Genomic DNA, 20,321 nt, shown 5'->3' with positions numbered 1-20,321 from the left:
GGGACGGCTGAAAAGTCAGCTGCCACCGTTGGGGAATAAAACGACGCTGTGGCTTTCTTTCCTGGCAACGGCTGAAGCGCAGCTGAACGACCCATCTTCACTTTGCGTCGCTGGGGGAGGAGCACGAAGGTGTTCCAATCGCTCTCCTGCACGTTGAAGCCAAGTTCCGGTCTAGACTTGTGACGCCGGTCGTCTGCGATGTGGCTGGCTGAAACCATCTATTGGTGTCATTGGTGATGAGGCATCGTAGTGGTGGCTCGCTCGCACGCAAGAGTCAAGTTGTGGCGGCTGACGCGCACGACGCCAATGGGCTGGCGAGCGCCTCGTGTCCGGCCGGCCGGAGCTGCAGACAGATACTAGACTACCGTCTGCGCGGATGGAGAGTAGTCTCAAAAAGCGACGTACCAAGTGGTTGTAGTTCTAGAGTCATTTCCACAATTCAGTCCCGGTAACGGCACTGCTTCAGACTTTGGGGGGGCTCATTCACATTGTGATGATCACAAAACACACGCCTCGAGGCATCCACTGGCCCCGAATGCTCGTGAAGCGTCAATTACAAAGAATTTCAGTTACAAGACCGCGCCTTTGCTAGGCGCCATGTCTTCCTCGCGGGGTGACCCGCGCGTGCAACAAGCGCAGAAGCTGCCACATGCCAAACCTCTCGTAGGCTTCGATTCGACCTCTTCCCCCTCCCAATCCAGCAAGGGCAATGGACAATCCACTGGGGAATCATCGTCCTCGTCCAAAGGGCCCCCGGACAATCCACCTCCGTCCGCTGCAACTGGTAATGGCCTGCCCTCGGTCAGCATGGCTCGTGGCGGCGGCGCCATCCGCGGGATTGGAGAGCGCTTCAGCGTCAGTCCGGCGACGGGCACCGCCGCGGCGAGCATCCCACTGCCCATCACCTCAGGTCGGTCCGGTCTCACGCCCGAGCTGAGTCTGAGCTACGACTCGGCCGCCGGCAACGGCCCGTTTGGCTTCGGCTGGCAGCTTGGAGGTCTTCCCAGCGTCGGGCGCAAGACGGACATGGGGCTGCCGCGGTACGACGACGAGGGCGAGTCCGATGTGTTTGTCATCACGGGCTCGGAGGACCTGGTGCCGATGCTCGAGATGCGACCTGGTGGAGTGTGGTACCGTCCAGCACCGAAGCGACGTTGCCTAGGTGGTGTCGAGTACGCGGTGAGTGCGTACCGACCGCGCATCGAGGGCTCCTTTGCCAGGATCGAGCGGTGGATCGAGATCGGCTCCAAGGACACGCACTGGCGCAGCATCTCGCGCAGTAACCAGACGACTGTGTTCGGGGAGGACGCGTGCTCGCGTGTGGCTGATCCAGACGACCCGTCCAAGGTCTTCCGGTGGCTGGCCTCGCGGACATACGACGACCGAGGCAACGCCTCCGTGTTCGGATACAAGGCGGACAACTCGGAGGGTGTGGACGTGGATGCGCCCCACGAGGCCTACAGGCGGCCAAGGCAGAGGGAGGCTACCAAGTATCTGAAGCGCATCAAGTACGGCAACCGTGTGTCGCGCCTCGTCGAGGAGATTCACCCTGGCTCTGAATGGCTATTTGAGCTCGTCTTCGACTTTGGCGACCATGACGACAAGACACCGCTGCCGCGAGAGTCCTGCCCGTGGAGCACGCGGACGGATCCATTCTCGAGCAACCGCGCCGGGTTCGAACTCCGAACCTATCGTCTTTGCCACAGGATCCTCATGTTCCACCATTTCCCGGGGGAGGTCGAGATGGGCGAGGACACCCTGGTGACCTCCCTCGACATTACCTACTTTCACAATGGGTGGCAGAGGAGCACCGGTTTGTCCTCGGCCACCTGCGCCTCTTCCTTTCGGAAGACTGCCTACCGGCGTGCCGGAGACGGCTACGTGCAGCAGTCCATGCCTCCCATCGAACTCGACTACTCCGAGGCCGTCATCTCCGGACGCACCAGCTACCTTGGCACCTCTGCCCTCGAGGGGATCCCGCTCGGGATCCAAGGCGACTACCAGTTCCTCGACATGGACGGCGAGGGTGTTCCGGGCATCCTCGCCCATGAGTCTGGCTCCTACTATTACAAGTCCAACCTCGGCGATGGAAACTTTGCGCCTCCAGTCGCCCTCCCGTACGTGCCTACCCTGTACGCGAACCGCAGCAAGTCGGCCGCTCCACCGCAATGGCTGGACCTGCGCGGGGACGGCAAGATGGACATGGTCCGCTTTGATGGAACTACGCCGGGCTTTTATAAGCGCGTTGCAGGTGATCGTGGGGGCGTAGGAGGAGGAGGAGGAGGGAGAGGGGACACAATAGGTGAAGTGGACGACTGGCAGCCGTTCAGACCATTTCGATTGCTGCCAAACTTGGAGTGGCGGGATCCAAACACCAAGTTCATCGACCTCACCGGTGACGGACATGCCGACATTCTCTTCACCGCAGATGAGCAGGTCTTCTCCATCTACCCGTCCCTGAAGGAAGACGGTTTCGGCTCTGCCACCCACTGGCGGCCACCGCTGGACGAGAACAAGGGACCGCGTCTGGTGCTCGAGGACGGCCTCACCGTCATCTACACGGCCGACATGTCCGGTGACGGCCTCAGCGATCTAGTCCGCGTTGGCTACCACGAGGTGTGCTACTGGCCCAACCTGGGCTATGGCCGGTTCGGCCACAAGGTGGTCATGACCAACGCGCCCCTGTTGGACTCCCAGGACCAGTTTCGTCAGAGCAGGCTGCATCTGGCCGACATTGACGGGTCTGGAACGACGGATCTGGTCTACCTCAAGGGCCACGAGACCATGGTCTACCTCAACCAGGCCGGAAATGGCTGGACCAGCGGCCACGCCATCACGGCGCTGCCCGCCACCGACGACACCACCAACATTCAGGTCGTGGACCTGCTGGCCCGAGGCACTGGCTGCCTCGTGTGGTCGTCGAGCGCAGGCTCCGACCAGGGCACACAGGTGCGCTACGTCGACCTCATGGCACGTGGGAAGCCGTACCTGATGACGCGGACGAGGAACAACCTCGGGTCAGAGACGCGCTACTGGTACACGAGTTCATCCACGTTCTACCTACGCGACAAGGCAGCGGGCAACCCTTGGGTGACCAAGCTTCCGTTCCCTGTCCACGTGGTGGAGCGGCTAGAGAGTCTGGATCGGGTCAGTAAGAACAAGTTCACCACCCGGTACGCCTACCACTCTGGCTACTACGATGGTGTCGAGAAAGAGTTCCGTGGATTTGGCATGGTGGAAACATGGGACACGGAGGATATTGCAACGCTGCAGCCGGGTCGCGCTCGGCAATCGGAAGTCGAGGCATGGCGTGGCTACCGAGACGCCAGCAACTGGGACAGCACCTCGACGGTTCCCCCCGTCCTGACCAAGACGTGGTTCCATACGGGTGTCTGCTTCCCCGACCAAGAATGCAGCCTCGAGTCTGCCTTTGGGCGGCAATACCACACTATTGACCTTGGACGCCGCATCCCTTACTCTTCCGCCACACCCAACTCCATCCGCGTTGGCGACTCCAGCTACACGCCATACACCCTCCCACCCCACGAGCGCTGCGAGGCCTTTCGCGCGCTCAAAGGCTCCGTGCTGCGCTCGGAGATCTACTCCCGGGACGGGACGCCTCAAGCCGCTCTGCCATACACCATCAATCAGGCCAACTTCTTAGTAGAGATGCTGCAGCCAGGCCAAAGCGCCGGTAATCCATACGCCGTGTTCCACATGCGTGGGCTGGAGAGCGTGCAAGCCGGATACGACAGGCGGCTGTACCCCGTCGTCGTGGGCAAGGGGCAGATTGAAGAAGAGGCAGACCCACGAACGGCGCATAGTCTGACTCTCCGGACGGATGCGTGGGGTAACATTCTGCAGACGGTCGCTCTGAGCTACGGTCGACAGTTTGCAGACGCGAGCCCCCTGCTGTCGGAGCAAGATCACGAGTCCCAGAGGCGTGACTACGCCATTCTCACAGAGAACACCATGACCAACGCCATCCAGGACGACGACAACTGGCTGTCGCCCCTCTCTGCCGAGACGCGGACCTACCAACTGTTCAATCTTCTTCCTACCCCCAGGGACCATGATGAATGCCAGCTGTCTTCCTCCTTCTCTTCCTCTTCCGCGGCGGGACGAGAGCGACGGCCTCTCCTCGAGATTGACCAGCTACGCGCCGCCCTTGCGGCCCTCGACTCGGGGGCCCTTGACCTGCCCTTTGAAAGCTATGATGGTCCTTCTGAGGAACACAATGTCCCACGCCTTCCTCGCCGTCGCCTGCTCCAGCATACGCAGTCTGTCTACCGTGCGGACGATCTGAGCTCCCCACTGCCCGTCGGGGTGATCGAGTCCCTTGCCCTTCCGTTCCAAAATCGCCAGCTGGCCATGTCGCAGCGGCAGGTCGACGCCGTCTTCGTCGCGGACGGCAAGCTGACGGCTTCAGAGACGGACCACGTCTTGCGCCAGGACGGGGGTTACATTCGTGGCGAGGACGGCAACTGGTGGACGCGGACAGCCAACATGTTCCTCTCGCCGGACCGAACGCACACGCCCACCGAGGAGCTCGCCTTTGCACGGTCCCATTTCTTCCTGTCTCACCGCGCCGAGGATGCCTTCAGCACACCCGAGCGGCCGATTGACTCGATCGTTCTGTTTGACAAGTACAATCTCCTCGTGCAAGAAGCCATTGACCCCCTGGGCAACCGCACCGTAGTGGGCGAAGTCGACGAGACGTACGTGCAGACGACGGGCCCAGCCCAGACATCGCGCCTGCGCCGGCCCGGACAGAACTACCGCGTCTTGCAGCCGACTCTCGTCACAGACCCCAACGGCAACAGGAACGAGGCGGTCTTGGACGTCATGGGCATGTTGACCGGTTTGGCCGCGATGGGAAAGCAAGGGCAGGACGACGGGGACTCCCTTGAGGGCTTCGTGGCGGATATACATCCAGAGACGCTCCAGAGCTTCTTCGCCCCTCGACATGCTTGACGACCTGCTGGGCAAGGCGAGCTCGAGGATTCTGTACGACTACCACGCATTTTACAAGACGAGAGACGACCCCGACCCACAGCCTGCCTGGAGTGCGTCGCTCAGCAGGGAGAAGCACGTGTCGCAGCTAGCCGAGGGAGAGAAGAGTCGTATCACGTTGGGCATCTCCTACTCGGACGGGTTCGACAGGGTGGTGCAGCAAAAGGGGCTGGCCGAGCTGGGCTCTTCGCCTGGTGTCAAGGTGACACCCCGCTGGGTCGGCTCCGGCTGGACCGTCTACAACAACAAAGGGTCTCCCGTGAGACAATATGAGCCCTTTTTCGCGCCGACGCACCGCTATCAAGCCTCGGAAGCGGTGGGCGTGTCGCCCATCCTGCTCTACGACCCCGTCGGCCGCGTCGTTGCCACCCTCTCGCCCGACCACAGCTGGACCAAGGTGCGCCAGGACCCGTGGCGTGCCGAGTCGTGGGACGCCAACGACACAGTGCTTTTGTCGGATCCGGCAGATGACCCCGACGTGGGCCCCTACTTTCAGCGTCTGCCGAGGGGCGACTACCTACCGACGTGGCACGCACCCAGAAGCAGCGGCCACATGGGCAGGGAGGCCAAGAAGGCCGCGGAGCGCGCCGCCGCACATGCCTCGACCCCCCGGACCGTCCTGATGGACGCCATGGGGAGGACATTTGCCGCGTTCGAGACGGTCAGGACGGCGTGGACGGATTCTCCCGGGGCTGGCGAGGGCCCGACGACAGCACAGGTATGGCGCAATCACGCCGTGTTGGATATACAGGGCAACCAACAGCGAGTCATTGATAGTCTGGGGCGGCTCGTAAGCTGGGCGGCCTACAGCTACGGAGGCGGAGTGCTCAAACAGGTTGGCTTGGAGAACGGGACGCGCTGGGCGCTGTTGGACGTTCTGGGCAAGATAATCCTGTCGTGGGACGGCCGGGGTCATCGACTGAGGATGGTGTATGACGAACTGAGGCGTCCCACGGACGTTTTTCTTCGGCAAGGCGTCCCAGGAGAGACCGGCGAGGAGGAAGAGGGGGAAGAAGAAGTCCTGGTGGAGCAGATGGTCTATGGTGAGTCCAGGGCTCAGGCCCGGGAGGGCAACGCCCGGGTGCGAATTGTTGAGGTGCGGGACCAGGCGGGCGTGACGCATACAGAAACCTACGACTTTAAGGGAAATATTCTAGAGACGGAGCACACGCTGGCCAGAGAGTACCGAGGAGCCATTGACTGGTCGCGAGACGACGGCGTGGCTCTGGAGGAGGAGACGCACAGGCAGAGTCTCGAGTACGACGCCCTCAGCCGGGTCACCGCCACGACGTTGGCGGACGGCACCGTGACCAAGAGCAGATACAACATCCGCGGTCTGCAGGAGAGCGTATCGACTTGGTTCCGCCGAGATGAGGCGGAGACCAAGGTGCTGCTCCACACCGAGTACAATGCCAAGGGCCAGCGGACGCGATCTGTCTTCGGCAACGGCACCACCACGACGAATAGCTACGATCCTCTCACTTTTCGTCTCGCGGGCATCACCACGAGGCTCAAGAGACGTCGACATCTCTCCTCGGGTGGGCGAGAGGCTGGTCATCACCGTCATCGGCTGCCAAGCAGCTGGAACAGACGCCGGCACCCTCACCGCCGCCGCCACGGCCATCCCAGCCTGGACATCCAGGGGGAGAGCTACGAGCGTAGATGTGTGCAGGACTTGCGGCATGTATACGATGCCGCCGGCAATCTGAGCAGCATTGTCGACGGGCCACAGCAGACCGTCTGGCACCGCAACACGCGCATCGACGCCTCTCAGGATTTCATCTACGACTCCACATACCGGCTGGTCGAGGCCTGGGGGCGCGAGCATCTTGGCGCTGGCAGAAGAGCTGCTGTGCCCTCACCGGACAAGCCTAAGGGTAGCTCTGGCGGCCAGCCTGGGCGGCAGGATGCGCATCCGGGAAATGGGCGGGCCATGGGCCGCTACGTAGAGAGATACCAGTACGATCTCGCCAGCAACATGCTGCGCATGGAGCATCGCGCCGTGACCGCCGCTGGCGCGGCCGAGGGACGTATCTGGACCAGACACTACGGCTACGAGGAGCCCAGTGCCCTCGAGACGGGCGTCACGTCCAACCGGCTGAGCTGGACGAGGATCGGCAGACGGGCCGAACGCTACAAGTACGAGGGTTCCCAAGGCGCCAGCGGCGCCATGACGTCCATTCCCAAGGTGCCGAGGATGCAGTGGAACTTTCGCGATCAGCTCGTCGTCTCTTCCTCGAGTGAGAACATCAGAAGCAGAAGGAAGAGCAGCCGGGAGCCAAGCGATGGGGACACGACGACCATGACCCACTACCGGTATGATTATACGGGGAAGCGCGTGCGCAAGGTGTCCGAGCGAGTCTCTTCTTGTCCTAGAGCACAGGGGGGTGATGTGGACAGACGTGCTCGGCTCAAGGAGACTATATATGTGGGTGGTGCCTTTGAGGTGTTTCGTAAGTACCGCCCTAGAGACTGTAGTGAGCAAGGTGAGGCGGCGCCTTCGCCTTCAACTTCCATTCATGGACTGGCCGAAGACGATGTCAAGTTGGAGTTGCAGACATGTCATATTCTCGGTGCTGCTGGCGGGAGCGGCAACGGGGCCCTCCCAATCCTACGGGCTGAGTTCATCACTGTCGATTCTCTTCTTCATGGCCGTCGTCGCCCTCCAGCTCGTCCTCCCCGCCTACTTCGCTACCAGTACGCCAACCTGCAAGGTTCCTCGACGCTCGAGCTGGACGAGGATGGCGGAACCCTGACGCGGGAAGAGTACACACCTTTCGGTGCCACGTCGTACTCGGCGTCTGGGCGGTCGGTGGCCTCGCCCTCGCTGCCTCCCAGGCGATTCCGGTACGCCGGGGCGGAGCGCGACGACGCGACAGGGCTATACTGCATGGGGGCTCGATACTATGCACCAGGCTTGGGGCGGTGGACAAGCGCGGATCCGTCGGGCCTGGCGGACGGGCTCAACAGCTACGTGTATGCGCAGTGCAACCCGGTGGCCTTCTCTGACCCGTCGGGCCACTCGGCGACGACCAGCTCGTCGGCAACCCTGCATGCATCCGGGAAGCGGCACGACAAGGTCCTGCGGCAGGTCACCACACTGCTTGCCCGAGCCGGCATCCAGGGCGACCTGGAGGTCACAGTCAAGGCAGGCCTGGGGGGTTCCCGGCTGGACTGGTTGCGCAAGGGAGTGGTGTGGTGGAAGCGCACCAGCATCGAGTTCAAAACCACCGACATGTGGCATTTTTTCGACAAGGCGGCGGACGGCAAACGCACCATCCTCAACCAGGGGAAGGTGGCCTCGGCCGCCGGTGACTACCTGCGACAGGTGAACCGCCACTCGAGCCACCTCGGCCAGTTTCTCAACGATATCAAGAAGTTATCCGGCGTGCCCGCCAAGCGTGAGGCCTTGCTCATTGTCGCCCGCGGCTTCACCAGCGGCTCGCCCCAGTTCGCTACATTCGCAAGCGAGATGACGAGGCAGCTGAGCGCCGCCGCCAACGGGCCGGTGGCCTCTGCTATCCTCCATCAGACCGAGGTCAACAAAGCGGTCCTCGGGAACGCTGATGAGGTGGCAAAAGTGACCCAGACGGCCGTCGATCTGGTCAAGCAGAGCGAGGCGGCGGTACGACTCGCGAGGCTTCAAGTGGCCACTGTCGCCGGCAAGGGCCTCGCGGCCGGCGCCACGGCCCTCATGGTCGGTGCCAAGGGCCTTGGGGTGGTCGGTACGGTCGCCAGTACCGGCATGGCGCTCGCTACTCTCGCCGACAGCAGTGCCGCCGTGGCCCAGAAAGCCGACGCGGGCGTCGACCTGGCGGCCAACGCCATGATGCTCTCCGGAAGCCCGCCGCTGCAGGCCGCCGGTATGGGCCTCTCTGTCGGGGGCGCCGTCGGGGCATGGGTCAATGACAAGGTCGAGGCCGCCGTGACCAGCGGGGGGGGCTCTCAGGAGACGGCGGCGGTCGTCGGGGCCGGCACGGGTGTGCTGGCCGGGGCCGCAACAGGCGCCGTGCTGGGCGCTACTATCGGCCTGGCCCTCGGCCCAGGCGGTGCTCTTGTCGGGGCCGGCATTGGAGCCGCTGCGGGTGCCATCGGGGCGGCGCTGAAGATTAGCTGGGGCTCGTGAATCATGATCGAGGCTGTTGTTCAGGATCCAGAAGAGTTCACCAACGACGGAGAATGGTCTTCTTACCGCACTAGTGAGTTGCTCTTGTCGAATAGATCTACTAAAGTCGGTCCATTTGATTGACCACTGTGAGAGTATAGAGAAACGGCAGACTCTGTTTCGTAGACTTGAGTATAGTTAGGCTTGTGGTTAGCTGAGCATCCCGAGTAGGTTCACTATTGTGCTACTGCTATACAATCTCCAACACCAGCGTACGCGATTTTGCGAACAAATTGAGCTCCTGCCGATGATTCGAGAGTCTTCTCACAAGGGGAGCATAGAGTTGCCTATTGTATAATTTATAAAGCGAAAAGCGGAATCAGCCAGAGTGCGTCCTTGTAATTGCGATCCTTGCCGGTCTCGGGCCTCTCCCATGCCGCTTACCCTGCAGTCATATCGACCGCATCAAGATCTCTCCAATACTTTCGGGTTCGACATTCGTGCTATCGAGACTTCAATCTGGCAAAGGAAATATGGTTGTCACCCGACGTACGCCTAACGTATGTTGCAGTGGCACTGAGGCATGTGCGCGCACGTGGGATTGATACCGTTGGTAAAGGACGCTGGAGGCCGCTTCGCACACGCTGTCATCCACAAACAAGACTGGCTCGCCCCCATCGTCTCACCGCATCTCGACAGATTCTAACTGCTAATCCCGACGCGATAGAGACGTATCGTTCTCGTTATTAACGCGACTCGACGCTTTAGCACGCTTTCTAATATATATTCCGATAGTCGAGTCGCGTTGTCGCGTTGTCGCGTTGTTATGACGGCACACCTTAATTAAATCGAGATGATTGGACGCCGCCAAACCATCACCATGCAACCCCTCTCCCCGGCGCCAGCTCGCGGACAGGCGAGCGACTATCACAGTGGACCACCAAGGGCAAGGAGGAAACTTCAAGCGCAGTCTCGCAGACGACCGCTGCGTGTACGATCGCCAGGCCGGGCCGTTGGAAACCGTCTTTGTCCGGAGCAGAGCCATGATTGCCGCCAGCCTTTGCCAGGACATGTCCCTGGCCGGATGGACATCTACTCTTTGTCTCCTGGCTGCTGCCATTGCTGCCTGTCTCTGGTTCTGTCCCACGGCGGCGCATTCCGAACACGCACTGTCATCTCCCGCTTCAAAGGGCTCGACACAAGCCACGCGAGGGGTCCGTCTCTCTCAGGTCAGCCCCGACAAGACCGACACGGCCACAGACATCGATATCATCGCCGTCCATGGCCTCGACACGAAGTCACCAGATACATGGACGTGGCGACGCCCGAAGCCGCTCTGGACGCGCCTAAGGCGGGCCAAACACCCGGAGAACGGCGTCAACTGGCTGCAGGATCGACGCATGCTCCCGGCCGCGGTAGAACGCGCCAGGATCTTCACGTGCGACTGGCCCGCCGAACTCCTTCAGCCGCCGGGCTTGGCCCAGAAGAGAATCGATGAATATGCTCTGCTGCTGCTCGACGGCATTCAGAGGCGGCCGCGGGCAACGAACGGCGCGAGAGGGGAAGACCGGCCGCTTTTCTTCGTCGCGTCGTGTCTCGGGGGCATCATCCTAGCAAAGGCCCTCGTGGATGCCGATAACGAGAACAGCAGTTACTGCCGTCTCAGAAGAGCCACGCGTGGCATTGTCTTCCTTGCCACGCCGTTCCGCGGGACCTCGTTCCAAGACGTGGCAGCCTGGGCGGAGCCGGGCCTGAAGGCCTGGGCTGGGGTCCGAGGCCGAGAATCGAGCAGACTGCTCGACAGCGCGAAGGGATCAACCCTCGATCTTGAGGCCCTGGTGCGACGGTTCACGCAGTTGTGTCAAGACGACGACTATCCCTGTGACGTGTTCAACTTCTACGAACTCGGCATGACGAGTCTGCCGAGTAAAGTATTGCCTTGGCTGCCAGCCTGGCTACGCCGAGAAAAACCGGTAAGCCTCGCGAAGCACTGCCCTCCCCCGTCCTGGCTGACTGTTACCAGTTGGTCGATAGTTCCTCGGCGACTTTGGATATGGTCCAACAGCCGCTGCCCCTCGACCGACCTCACGTTCTGACAAACAAATTCGAACACCCTAAATATCCCGATTACGAGAAGGTTGCCGGGAAGATCCAAGAAATGCTCCATAGGATCCGCGAGGGGAGTCCGCTGAAGCAAGCGGACGACTGGATACGCAAACAGCACTATAATGATGACAGGCTCAAGATTGAACGACTCTCAGGCGAACTGCTGTCGATGGAACAGTGTTACATCAACCTTGCCATCGTTGAGCAGCACAGGAAAACTGTGCACCACTGGGAGAAAAACTCAGAGGAAGAGGATGTAGCGTCCAAGTCCTCCCCATTCTCTCTCTACGCGAGGCCAAAGGCGGAGACACCGGACAAGACGATCCAGGTCGACTTACCGGCAGTCTTTAATCCTCGCAAACGGGAGGACGGCGAGGTGAATCCCAGACGAATTCTCATTCGAGGACGCGCCGGCGTGGGCAAGACGACCTTGTGCAAGAGGATTGTCTATGACTTTACTCGGCATGGCACATGGGCACACTTGTTCGATCGAGTGCTATGGATGACTTTGCGGAAGCTCAAGGCACGGTCAGCAACAGGCTACAATCTTGAGAATTTATTCACTCACGAGTATTTCTGGAATAGGCCAGGCGACGGCAGGCATCTCGCCAATGCCCTGGTGCGTGCTATTCAGGATGGTAGAACTCTGTTCATCCTCGACGGCCTGGATGAGGTGTCCGATCTCCTAGACCCGGATCATGAGATGTTCGACTTCCTCAAATGGCTCCTGGATCAGCGCAACGTCATTATCACATCCCGGCCGTACACCAAACTCCCAACCACTATCACCCTCGACCTCGAACTAGAGACAATCGGGTTTTACCCAGATCAAGTAACTACGTATCTACAAAACACTTTTCCAGATCCACAAAAGACCAGTAAGATTCGGTCCTTCCTTCAAGATCATCAGCTTATGCAAGGTCTCGTTCGCATCCCGGTCCAGCTGGACGCGCTCTGCTTTACCTGGAACGAAGGCTTTGATTCCGCGGTGCCCCTTAATACGATGACCGCCGTTTACCAAGCAATCGAGCAAAGGTTATGGAAGAAGGATGTTCCGCGGCTAAATAAGAAATACGACGGAGAGCTGGTCATAAAACTACATATCGAATCGGCTAGCGGGTTCAGAATCGAGGCACTCGCCGAACACGAGATTTCTTTTCTAGAGGGCCTTTCTTTCACTGGAATGCACAACGACGTGATCGAGTTCGACCAGCAGCTTCTTAACGAAGCCTTCGACCGCTTTGCGCCAGACCTCTTACCCGACGCGACCTTGCCACGCCTTTCCTTCCTGCGGACTTCGAATCTATCGTCGGAGATCGGCAACCGAAGCTGTCACTTTCTGCACCTAACCTACCAAGAGTATTTTGCGGCGCGGTATTTTGTACGGCAGTGGAGGGCAAGCCCACCCAAAAACTTAGTGCTTGCCAGTCGGGACACACAAGACGTAGGTGCTACGCCTATTGAATATCTTGGGAAGCATAAGTATACTGCGCGGTATGACATCCTATGGCGCTTCGTTGCCGGCTTGCTTGACACAGAGGGGAAGGCGGAGGAGTTCTTCGACGAGATCAGGAAGGAGCCGATCGACCTCTTGGGCCTGACGCATCAAAGGCTCGTCATATATTGCCTGAGCGAGGTGCAGGCTCGGCCGCAGTCGAGTTTTGCGGCACTTCGAACAAGACTCGAGGATCACCTGGTGGAATGGCTGTTGTTCGAATGCAAATACCGGAGTAGTTCGTCCTTAGCACGCGAAATGGAGCTTCCGTCGCTAGTCTTATGGAGGGCACTGCAAGGGGCGACCGATGAGGGTCGAGTCAAGCTCGTCGACGCCTTGCGATTACGACACAGCATCCCGACGTGCGTAGCCGATCTACTAGAATCCTGGCTAGAACCTCATGCACTGAAAGAGCTGGTAATCAGGATCTTGGCTATCCTAGGTCCGTATTTAATCCTATTCGACGAGATTCTCACGCGGGTGGGGGCGCTGCTCGACAATAGCGATCGGTTCGTCCGACAGGCGGCTGTCCAGGCGCTCGCGGCACGGGAACAGCTATCCGACGAGATCCTCACGCGGGTCGTGGCGCGGCTCGACGATAGCCACGAGAACGTCCGATTAGCGGCCGTCCGAGCGCTCGCGGCACGGGAGCAGCTATCCGACGAGATCCTCACGCAGGTGGCGGCGTTACTCGACGATAGCCACGAGGACGTCCGAGAGGCGGCCGTCCAGGCGCTCGCGGTACGGGAACGACTATCCGACGAGATCCTCACGCGGGTAGCGGAGTTGCTCGACGATAGCGATCTATTCGTCCAAGAGGCGGCCGTCCAGGCGCTCGCGGCACGGGAACAGCTATCCGACGAGATCCTCACGCGGGTGGCGGCGTTACTCGACGATGGCGACCAGGACGTCCTACAGGTGGCCGTCGAGGCGCTCGCGGCACGGGAACAGCTATCCGACGAGATCCTCACGCAGGTAGTGGCGTGGCTTAATGCTAGCCACGAGGACATCCGACAGGCGGCTGTCCAGGCGCTCGCGGCACGGGAACAACTATCCGACGAGATCCTCACGCAGGTAGCGGCGTTACTCGACGATAGCCACGAGGACGTCCGAGAGGCGGCCGTCCAGGCGCTCGCGGCACGGGAACAGCTATCCGACGAGATCCTCACGCGGGTAGCGGCGTTACTAGACGATAGCGATCTATTCGTCCGAGAGGCGGCCGTCCAGGCGCTCGCGGCACGGGAACAGCTATCCGATGAGATCCTCACGCAGGTAGTGGCGTGGCTTAATGCTAGCCACGAGGACATCCGAGAGGCGGCCGTCCGAGCGCTCGCGGCACGGGAACAGCTATCCGACGAGATCCTCACGCAGGTGGCGGCGTTGCTCGACGATAGCCACGAGAACGTCCGATTAGCGGCCGTCCGAGCGCTCGCGGCACGGGAACAGCTATCCGACGAGATCCTCACGCGGGTGGCGGCGCGGCTCGACAATAGCGACAAGGACGTCCGACAGGGGGCCGTCTATGTACTTGTTTCTAGAACAAGGCTACATGTTGGGATTGTAGCTCCGCATCTGAAACCCCTGTACATATTCTTGCTGAACGGGAACGCGATAGGTGACGTCCGTTGGCCCGCGACGACCGAAGAATCTTATTTACAAGTCGACCAATTAGCACTGGTTCACTTCGCTGGCTGGTCAGAGCGGTTTATAAACATGATTTGGAATATTGGAATAGAGTTAGGTGTTCCTCGAATGGTGCCGGCCATCGCTGGGCCCGTCGACCGTTCATCAGGGTAGTGAGTCGCATGGAGCCGTAGAAGACTATTTTGTTTTTTGCCGTCATAGCATGGTCCAGGTGGAGTGGGGGGAGGCCTATCCTAAACGTCTGAGCCCACCCCATACCCGCGTCGCGTCTTCCGGAGCCCGTTTACGACGCTCCCCTTTTCCTTTTTCACCACCGCCACACTTATGTCTCGAGAACGCTCATCTTTGCCGAGCCTACAATTCGATCGGAACGCCGACTCTGTGTTATCTTCCAAGCAGCGTGCGGCAGTTATAACACTCATAGACCAAGGCCAAAGTTACTATCTCGGGGTGTGTGGCATGCAGGGAAGGCTCGTTATCAAAAAAAGGATTGACGTAGCGGAAAGGCTCGCTAGCCACAAGTCTAGCACCGGCACTTCGCTTTGTTCTCGAGATGCCGGGTCAAAGGAAAAGCTTCAAATTGAGGATCTGGAAAATAAGTATAACAGAGGTGCGGTGAGATACGGCTCCAGGCGAGTTGGCTCGCCAGGAACAGCCCCTAAGATTTACACCGGAGAAACGTGAACCAGGATAACCTCGTTATAGTACTACTCTCTGCTCCCGTATTGAACGGGACTAGCCTCCCGACGACGCTATGGGAGGCACCCATCGGGCAGTGGTGGTTGGGGCCGTTGAGACCAGTTGTATAGTCCCGTGTCTTTCCCACTATAAGAATGCAGCAGCTGGTGCACTGATCAGACATACTAACTAAATCAAGCGAGCAAGATTATTCATGTTCAAATAGCTGTGGTCAGTTCCGGACCATCTAAGCGAAGACATGCTCGAGACGCTATGGCCCTTGAGCGTCGCTATACAGGCGTTCGTAGTGGTATCCTATTGCTGTATCGTTTTATTGAAAAGACCCAGCCGCTGCGAGTTAGGCGAGATGGCCACGGACGTGATCGAGTCGCTATAGACTTCGAGATACATTATACGTAAGGATTCATAGTTCCGCTACATTCAGCCGTATCTTTCTAGGTGTTCTACCTCCCCTCTTATTTATTTAGTGCTGTTCTAGTAAGCCTTGCTCTATAGAACCACTATTGACTAAAATGCTAGGTACGAAAACTACTTATGGGCGAGTGCTACGACGTGAGTCTAGAGGGAAGCGTTCTATTGTTGAAGTATTAGTCTTGGTCACCTATCACAAGCTCACCGCGGGCTCACCGAAGCCTAAGTCACCATCGTCTATGTCCATATACTTCATGAATTCCTCGAAATGAGAGTCATAGACTATGAACTCGGAGTCATCCGTCATCCATCCACCGCATCTAGTCCCTTCCTGAAAAAGGTAGGCTCCGACAGTATTTCGCTCTCTTATGGACGCGTAAAGACTTATAACTTCAGAGCGCAATAAAATGGCTGCTAAATTGCGCTGCGAAGTGCTAATCCAAAAACACGCCGGAGGATCCTAGTCTGCTGTAAAGCATGGGCGTTGGGCTGGACCGTCCCTCGCTTACCACGTACAACGAGGATCCGAGCATGCTGTCTTTTCAATGGCGATAGATTTGTGCTGTTTCTCTCGACAAGGCAGGGTTTCTCAATGTATGGGTCGGCTAGAAGGTCTATGATGATTTATCCAATGGCTCAGGCAGAAGAGAGAATCATCAAGTGCTACTTCGGCCAAACCCGTCACTGTACAGGCAAAGCATTCCTCTCACGACCCGTTTATTGAGTGAGGCTATCTACCCGCTCTGTTCCGCGATGATACTGCGATACTAAGATTAAGTTTGTAATATACTGCGTTACGGTCTTTGACCTTCACCCCACAGCCAGTCTTTTCTAATTCCCACTATAAGTTTATAGATGGCGCAACCCCAACTATCCGACCGAACATGCTTTCGTGTTGCTATTATCCGTGCCTTGCCTCTTGAGGCCGATGCCACGGCCCTTCTGTGTGACCACTGTTGGGACAACGCATGATGTGATTGGGAGAAAACCATGTTTTTTAGCAGGTCTTTTCATACCTCAGCTATATTCGGAATAAGAACAACAGGGCTGGTATATGTGGGCTTTTGTCTATTGCTCTGGTGCGGCCCGGAAGCGTTTCTCTGCCTCCCTCGAAGATCGTGAAGAACCCGAGACTCCTTCCAAGCGTCCCCGCGCCGCCCCCAAGAGGACAAACATGAAGAAGCAGTCCGCTACAGCCCCGGGTCTTGAGGAGTCTGAGGTGAGATTAAGGGGAATGAATTGGCCGCAGATTACCAAGGTACTTGATCGGTGCGAGTCTGTGGTGCAACAGCATTGTCGTTTTATGGAAGAGAGAGGGAGATCCTGGACGCTTGACGACCGCCGTCTGCAATCATATGTGGTGGAGAACCTGGATTGTTCGGAGATTGCTAAGAAGCTCAAGCGACCTAAAGATTTCGTGATGCTACGTTGGCACAATGTCACACGAGTAGAAATTTGAAGGCATTCTCTCGAGTGAGGAGAGCAGCGAACTGGTCGCTTTGAGCCAGCTGTAATTAGAGAACATGTGATTCCTCGCCGACAGTTGGAAACGGGCCAAATCGCTTTCTGTGATGCGCTGTGGAGAAGGTTGTTCAAGTGCCTTGTATTATTACAAAAGAGATAGCCGTTGAGGCTCTATTTATGCGTTCTTGATCGCATGAACCTATTCTCTTAGAGCGTCCCTCCTCTGATTCCTGTGCTCTGAGTCCTTTACCTTCCGGTTTCACTATTTCGGGTTCTCACCCTTCCGGTGTCGCCTTTCTACCGCTAATGGCAGAATCCCAATCGAGCCTAGCCTCGCTGTAAGGTGGGCTCATCATCACATTACCTATATTAACAGAACCCCTAAGCTTGTTTCCACTTCCTGGAAGGCCAGTTTCCCCCTTCTCGAGGACTTCTGATCGTATTAAGCTCCTGTTTCGCCTTAGAACGGCTATCGCGGTTCCCGATGGCTATATTTAGGCCTCGGCCATTCATGCTGTGGCCACGACTTGAACGAGCTCGAGGCTGCTATAGAAATCGCCTTCCTCGTATACCCCTACTATCAACCTACTCTGCAGCAACGCAGCCAGAATCCCGTACCTACCGCCAAAGATACCTTATGTCCTCCCTATCGTCATCACGCGATACCATAAAAAAGCAGCCGCCAGACTTCTCAAGCCTGCAATGGCACGAGCTTCCGCCCGAAGTTAGAATTAAGGACTTCTATGGTGGGAAGAAATGGGGTTGGGTTGTTTACCGGTGCTCCTACGACAAAGAGCTCGATACCCGCTGGGAGGACCTCAAACGACGTATACTAGAGAACTTGCGTAAGCAGGTCGCCGCGTCGCACGTGCCACCGCTCATCAATACCATGGATTTTATCTTTGTGGAAGATCCAGCCCTCGAAGGCGCCACGAATGACGAGTTACGGGCTCGTTTCCAGGCCTGGGTGCCCCAGGACTGTCCACCCTGGCGACCAGAGACATGGAGGTGGGAAAATTCGAGACATGATTTCTTTCTCAAGGTCGACGGCGACCTGTTGCACGAAGGCAACGTAGGTCTCATTCAGGGATGGATACTTGAACCGCGACCCGAAGATTGTCGCGACGAGGACGATATGGACCCCGAGGATTGGTTCAAGGTGCGCATCGACGATGTTGGCATTCATCTCTATGATGAACTGGATACTACCGAGAATTATTACCATGTTCGTTCGCCGCCGGAAACGGGGCCGGTGCCTTTGTACATGTATTGATTCGACGCACACTTCGAACTAGTAGGGTCCCCCAACGACGCTTATCTCCTCATCTATCTCCCAAGCATACAGATAGCGACATGCGCGCTGCGGTCCAAGAGGCTATATAGACTCTCTATACTATGCTTTCTGCGTCAAGTTTTCCCCAACCATCGTGAACATCTGTCAGATAGTCTCTCGTCGTCGTCTAGCTGGTTATCATGTACAGCACATTGTACAGAACCCTACTGTAGACAGCAGCATAGCCAACCAGGGTGTATAGAGTCGCATCCGACCACGGCCCGTGATTGTGGCCTACATATATCTCTCCGTCCATAAGGGCGTGCGCGTATATATACTGTTTTGCTCACGCTATACCTAGATTCCGATCTTTACTTAGTGCGCCCCTCCGCAGAACCGGCTGCTAAGCGGTGGGATGCGGCACGAGTAAGCACATATAATGAGCCGATCTCTAGAGTGCCCAACAAGGCCTTGTGCCAATTTCTGAAACTCTGTCACCCCCGCTTTGTTCTATCTTATACGAGCCAAACCCTTGATCCTCACCAGATGACTTCGCCACCTTCTACTTGAATAGAGTTGCCAGCCCTATTCTCTGGGGCCTTAGCATTCAATATATCCACAAAACTATAGCTCACTCGCTCGGGTGCCAACTCGAACAAGCACGCTGTACTGCGCGCTCTGAATACACCTGGCGCGGAGAGAGCCACATCTCGCGAAGTAATGTGGGTATATCATCAATCTCGACAGGAAATTGGATCCTCCCTGACTCTATGGCCAAGTGTCGTGCTCGTCCCTGGAATAGGCACAGCACCCCCATCTGCTTAGAACAACGAGTCGGGTCAGTAGGTCGAAAATCTTGTCGAACTATGCGAAGGTCGGGTTCAGATATTGAGCTTCCAAACCAGGGATAATTTCGTCGATCATCTTTTTATCCATCAAATTGCTGAAGAGGGTCCAAACTTGCTAGCTGCCTTGGACAAGCTATGCTCAGGGAAAGAGGTATTCCCCCCTGTTTCTAATGACAAGCTGATCGTTTCCCTGATTAAACAAAATGAAGCGTATATGAGAGAGAAAGCCACTTTTCTTCATCTGCCACAGCCTAGGAGGTCCCAGAGCTATACTGAACTACAGTTACAAGCTCGAATGCATTAAAGGCTTTGCCCTCGACACGAGACCACATCCTCCGACATCTCGATGTCACCGAGGTCATATCTGGCATCATGTATTTAGGAACACCCCATCTGCCATCGAACGTTGAGCCAAACCCGAATGTTCTGGAACTTATTCTTCGATCACATCAGAGAACCCTAACCCGGAGAAAAGCATTCAAGGCCGATAATAACTCTCTTCTGGCAAAGCTATGCCACAGCTTCGAGCTACTGAAGATACAGGTTCCCATTATATCGGCTTATGAGTATACAGAAGCAGGAATCTACCAAGGCATCCTCGTCAAGTTCCGTAAGTCTCAGCAGGTTGGCGTATGTTTCTGATTCCGAAGGTTCAAATGACTGGGGTGATACTTATGCTTGCCTTCACAGATCGTGCCGCGCTCGAGCTGTGTAACAGGGTCTAAGGACGAGGCGGTAGTAGGGGTTGGCCAAGATCGTGGCAGCATGTGCAAAGTTGAGGTTGGCGAAGATCTGTACACTAAAATCAGCGGAGCTCTACAGCGCGTCTTCAGAGATGCTCCGAGCCTGATCTACTAGAAGTTTCACAGTACTGTCTAGATTGAATACACTTTGTGGCATTACTAAAGTGCTTCAGGCTAGGTACCGAGATCCTGGGGAAATGGCAGCTATCAGAAGCCAGAGCACAGAAGAGCCCGGGGGTCGACCCATGATTATGACGAGCGGCCATATGATGGGAAAATCTTTGGATATGTCATAGTCACATATGAGCTTGTCTAGGGATACCAAATACGGATCCTTTCAAAGTCGACTGATACACTTTGAAGGTTGTGTGGCCATTCAACCGAGATGCATCCTCGCTGCGCTGCGTATTGTCAGACCGAAAGGGGTCGGACCGCGGTGACTAAGTATGAAGATGGTGATGAACAACAGCTCAGAAGAGAAGGAAGATGATGAGTTCTCTATCTGAAGAACATGCTGATG

General features: G+C 57.4%; 2 protein-coding genes across 2 annotated transcripts; both read left to right on the top strand.

Moving 5' to 3' along the window:
• Positions 1–597: 597 nt before the first annotated feature.
• On the top strand, positions 598–14,391 carry J7T54_000023 (uncharacterized protein; the record flags this gene model as incomplete). The annotated part of the gene is made up of 5 exons (XM_051510347.1): positions 598–4,853; positions 4,948–9,135; positions 10,035–11,091; positions 11,142–14,243; positions 14,335–14,391. 5 exons carry the CDS (start codon positions 598–600, stop codon positions 14,389–14,391), a joined length of 12,660 nt encoding a protein of 4,219 aa, XP_051358741.1.
• A 3,183-nt stretch (positions 14,392–17,574) lies between these two features.
• J7T54_000022 (uncharacterized protein) lies at positions 17,575–18,210 on the top strand (the record flags this gene model as incomplete). Its single annotated transcript, XM_051510346.1, has 1 exon — positions 17,575–18,210. One exon carries the CDS (start codon positions 17,575–17,577, stop codon positions 18,208–18,210), a length of 636 nt encoding a protein of 211 aa, XP_051358740.1.
• Between the last annotated feature and the right edge of the window lie 2,111 nt (positions 18,211–20,321).

Source organism: Emericellopsis cladophorae (assembly GCF_022114955.1).
Source record: "Emericellopsis cladophorae strain MUM 19.33 chromosome Unknown NODE_93_length_51195_cov_114_010407, whole genome shotgun sequence".
Lineage (NCBI taxonomy): Eukaryota > Fungi > Ascomycota > Sordariomycetes > Hypocreales > Bionectriaceae > Emericellopsis > Emericellopsis cladophorae.
The sequence above is the reverse complement of the archived record's forward strand: the minus strand, read 5'-3'. Positions and strand labels throughout refer to the sequence as shown.